The sequence below is a fragment of the Corvus brachyrhynchos genome, unplaced genomic scaffold (genome assembly GCF_000691975.1).
Source record: "Corvus brachyrhynchos isolate BGI_N302 unplaced genomic scaffold, ASM69197v1 scaffold146, whole genome shotgun sequence".
Lineage (NCBI taxonomy): Eukaryota > Metazoa > Chordata > Aves > Passeriformes > Corvidae > Corvus > Corvus brachyrhynchos.
In genome coordinates, this window is record NW_008238960.1 from 1350537 (window position 1) to 1355509 (window position 4973).

At 35.0% G+C, this 4973-nt stretch overlaps 1 protein-coding gene across 2 annotated transcripts in view; it reads right to left on the reverse strand.

Moving 5' to 3' along the window:
• Positions 1 to 4973, reverse strand: part of CTDP1 (CTD phosphatase subunit 1) — an 87605-nt gene that overhangs the window by 30910 nt on the left and 51722 nt on the right. The window contains exon 11 of one of the 2 annotated variants that reach the window (XM_008637123.2): positions 1463 to 1641. The exons of the other annotated variant lie outside the window; for it this stretch is intronic. Within the exon in view, the coding sequence (XP_008635345.1) occupies positions 1463 to 1641 (179 nt within the window). The remainder of the gene's footprint in view (positions 1 to 1462; positions 1642 to 4973) is intronic. 2 annotated transcript variants of the gene reach the window in all.

A 4973-nucleotide genomic window follows, 5' to 3' on the forward strand; every position in this document is an offset into this window, starting at 1 on the left:
TAGTAAAGAACTGTTATTCCTATTTCCCACATCTTTGCCTAAAAGCCCCTTGATTTCAAAATTATAATAACTCGGAGGGAAGGGGGTTGCATCTGCCATTCCAAGGGAGGCTTCTGCCTTAGCAGACACCTGCCTTTCAAACCAAGACAATCATCTTTGCGGAATAGTATGTAGCAATATTCCTTCATGTGACTCCTTCTTCCCTTAGGTTTCCAGAAACTTGTATGTCTTCTACACAATGAAACATCACAGTATTAGGATGAATTAACAGTGACAAGCCACCACCATGCCTTGCTGCTTTCAAGCTGTGCTCTAAAACATTGATCATTTGCTTGCCTTTCCTCTTCCAAACTTCATTTACGAGAGAATTTTTCTTCTATCCATTTGAGACAAATTGAATTATCATAATTTTCAGACTTTTTCCTGAAGAAGTTGAATGATTAGGAATACCCATGATAAACTAAGAGGCCATGCAAGCTTCCCCGTAGCTCCTTCTCCAATAAACCCAACACACAGCAACATTATTACCCCCATCAAAATCTCTCCATGAATGTTGTATGTCACATTCTGTGGCAGTTTTTGCAGTTTCTCTCATACCTTCCTTGTGTGCTAGAACAAAGCTCAGAAAAGTTAAAATACTGCAAGTCAGTTGCTTAAGACCAAATACTTTTATTATCCTCATTAAGGAAAAAGTGTTAGAGCCTAAAGTCTTATGGTTGGAACAGAGTTTGGTTAGAGAGCAGAAAGGAACTACAACACACATCTGAGTCATGTTTGCACTTTCAGCACCCTGTGGTACAGGATGATGACCCCTGCAATTCTAAATTAAAATCTTGTATTGCTTGCTCTAAATTCTTAAGCTTAAAAACTATTAACAGGTTGCATATTGAGAGCCATTCTTTAACATATTTAACATAAGCACTTAGTTTATTAAGTTCTAGTTTACTAGCAAAGTGGTTGATAGTCATCATCCAACAGTCAATACAGGGACACTAAGACATATTCTGAAGAAGAAACTAGCAAGTTTAAATTTCTTTCTGAGTAGAAAAGCATTCCAACAACCTCATTGTTATGAATGACCAATATAAAAGTATCTCAAAAATTTGGGATAAAAAAGCATAGCTTTCCAAAACCATGCTTTATTTTACTCAAAGTGACCCTGCAGAGGACATGGTTCTATATCTGACACAGGACTGAGACAATTTTAAAAGAAGTGCAGTTCAGTTGCCTTCAGTTCTTTCTGAACAGGTTATACCCTGGTTCTCAGTAAGACATTTACTAAGACCACTTCCTTAAATAAATCCCAAAACATTGCAGAGATAAGCATTTCACAGGCTTACAAGAAAAAGTTGCCTACATCCATAGGTTAACAACAGATTGCAAATGGCAGATTGTAAAAAAGCATGCTGAACAGTACACAAACACAATGAAACATATCTTCTTACATTTGAAATATTCATACCTGGGTACACTGCCTGTTAAACTTCTTTCACTTGATGATGATGATGATGATCCAGGTCTCTGATCTGTCTTCCTCCCTAGAGTCTCTGTTGCACTAGTCTGAGGTTTTTCACCTTCCTCTCCTGGCTTTTTTTTTTCAGTATCACTTTCATCACTGCCTTCTCCTAAGATGTCATCCACCTGCCAAAGAGTGGAGGAGTCAGTTTATCTTCCAGCAGACTACTCTGTAATAATCTTTCATAATTATTGGATCACTCTTCAATAATCATTAAGAATATGCTTCAAGTTTCCTTGGCCTCCTCTGTCAAAATTTAAATTAAACCCCAATGTCTTCAATGCAGTTTCTGTAACAACTAGCAACATTCTATTCAAATATTTATTCTATGCTTAGCTTAAGATAGATACACATATACTCACATGACAGTCACACAGAAAACTACTATAAAAAGAGTGCTGTCTTTTGAAATTAAAGAGATAGATGATTTATACTATCGTAACATACTGATGCATACTTTCTACTACATACATTTTATATTATTATAGCATACAGAATCACATGGGCAAGGCATATTAAAATCTCTACTAAGAATTCTTATATTTACAGGTATTCCTTGATACATATATAACTATGAAGAAGTCTATTTCTAAATAATACAGTATGAATGAAACATAATGTACAAACCCCATTTTATCCAGATTATCTGATTGTACTAATTATTAAGGATAAATCTATCAAAGGGCTTACATATTTTGTTAAATAATTGTTTGGCTTTTACTTTTGAAAAGTTAGCATAGGATTTGATAATCCTCTAAAAATTTGTTGTGACAGGTTCAGTACTGTTGAAACCATCATTAAAAGCAAATCATACTCATGAGCCACCCTAATGAGCTTCAAAAGGTTATATTCTTTTTGGGTTAGCATTCAACCTTGAGAAAGAGATGAAAACATGAGAAAACACAGGTGAAGATCCCACAGTGTCAATTTTTTGTGAATGGCAGAAGACATGGAACTAAGCCATGTGTGAGCATTTCTCTACTGATATTTAAGAATTTTTCCTAGAAGCAGCTTATTTCAACACAAGTTAAAATATGCTTCACTACTACTCTCTGTTCTCCCTAATCCACACCTGCTTTATCAATAAGAAAAATATCTGCATATGAAAATGGGCTAAAAGATTTTATGCTGTTAATCTGTTGCTTTTTACATGAATAATCCCAACAGCTAAAAGAAAGCTGTAAGAAAATCACTTATATCTAGTCATTAATAAATGGACCTTTAATTTCTTTGTTTAGCTCATTAAAAGGAACTGCAAACCAGTGTACCACATCTAAATCCAGAAGGCAGTTTCAGGTAGAAACTGTAGGAACTGCTGTGTCAAATCAAATGGCATTAGTCCAAAAATGTTTTTCCTGTGAGCAAAAGTTGTCATATGCATGACAAATAAGAATCATGGAACACAATTAAGGTTCAGGGAGACTGAAAACACTGCTAGAGATAAGCCAACAGTGAACCCAGTAGAAAAATGTGAAGTACACAGGATGGGGATTTTTCTGTGTGTACAGAACGCAGTGAAAGTGTCAAGTGTTTTAAGAGCTACAGCTTGGGATGGCAGGAAGACCCTGCACATACAGCTTTGGTAAAAGACACTCCAGGTAGCTGACATGGCCAGTAATTGACAGCCAAATGGCAGCACAGATCCACAGCTCTGACAACTCCTTTCCTGCAAGTCTTTAACATTTAAACTTACATTCCTTCATTCCAAAAGCAATACTTTTCCAGAAAGTCTTATGTTTAAAACTATGTTCTCAATACAAAATATGTTAAGGTTTTCAAAGGATAAAGTTAGGCTGATAGACATTCACTATTACAGATGCCTCTCTCAAACTGAAGTTTGAAAGCCTTTTAAAATCTACTTTGTGTGAACAGTTTTGACAGACTAGCAGTCTAGTTATTGCCATGTCTGTTTTTCTTTCATCCTGTACAATAACATTATTTGTTTGAAGTCTGAAATGCCATTTAATATTAAAATTACTAGAATTAGTTGTACACATATATATGCTATTTCTCTGAAAGGCCATATAAAATGCATGTATAAATCACAGAAATATATAAAATTTTGAAAATCATTGCACATGAAAACAATGTGGGATGGTCCCTACAAATCTCTTAAACTAGAAGGGCACCCAAACATGGATTCCTGCTTAATTATTGGCTAAACTGCAAATGTGCTGAAAAATATAAGTATTACATCTTCATCTTCCACAATTCTCAAAAGAAATGGAAAAAAACCCATATTTTCATTGAGGTAGTGAGATCTCAGCCCTTGACACTTGAACAAGTTAATAGGCAAAAAAAGTTCATTAATATCTATACACCAACTACCCATCCATACCTATCACTAACTTTGAATAAATAAGAAAGTTCAAAGAGTAGAGGAAACTTTTAATCTGATTCAGAACATGACAGATATAGATATGCCAAGTATCAACTATAGCTTCATCGATGGGATTAGATTTTATATAATTAATATAAGTGGAACATATAACACTTCAGAAGAAAATGCCAGCTAATACCAAATCTTACTGATAAGATACAGTGAAGGGATGCTTACTGCTTTAACACCCATAGCAGCTACCTTTGAAATAGAGTTTTATAATCCAGCAATAATGATTAACATTGAAAAAGGATTCATCCCTTGAAAATGACAAACTTGTTCAATTCAGAAAGAGAATCAAAAAGCCTGACAACTCTTTTAAACACCCAATTATAAAACCAAGTAAAAGTCCTCATCTGACAAAGTTATTTTACTTCTCTCTTAGGAGGAGCAGAGCATACACTCAAGCAAAGTATGAAGACCAAAGAGCATAAAGACCATGAGATTTTTAGTCTCATTCTCTGATGAAGAGCTGAAAAGTACCTAAAGCTTTGCTAAAAGGAAAGTTAGAACTTTCTGTACTATTAACAAACCAGATCAGCTGAAAGCATTTTCACTCTAGAAGTTGAGTTTACACATTCAAATTGAATCAAGACTCCAAGAAAACACCAAAAAAGAAACTGCTATGAGCAACTTCAATTTTTCATAAAGTTAAGTTACAGGCAATGTTTTGATACAGCTTTATGGATATAACAGAGAGCTATCATGATACCTTACATTTTTTCAAGTAGCAACTACATACACAGTAGTGCAAACTACAGATTTAAAAAGAAAAAGGAGCTGTGAATAAACTTTAATTCTTGTTTTTCAACTAGCAAGTACTTTAGGATTCAAGTTTTAATAGAATTGAGAAGCTACCTTAGACGGCCAACAGGACAACACTTGCAACTGCTCAAAAGATCTCTTTAAAGTGCTACAATGGTCTGAAACACTTTACAGGAATTAGAGAAGAAAAATCTATAAAAACAATAGGTTTGATAAACAGCTGGAAATTTTGTACTGCACAGAAGATACACATATTTCTGGCCCCCCCCCCCCCCCCCCCACCACTTAACGACCTCTCTCACCCCACACGTA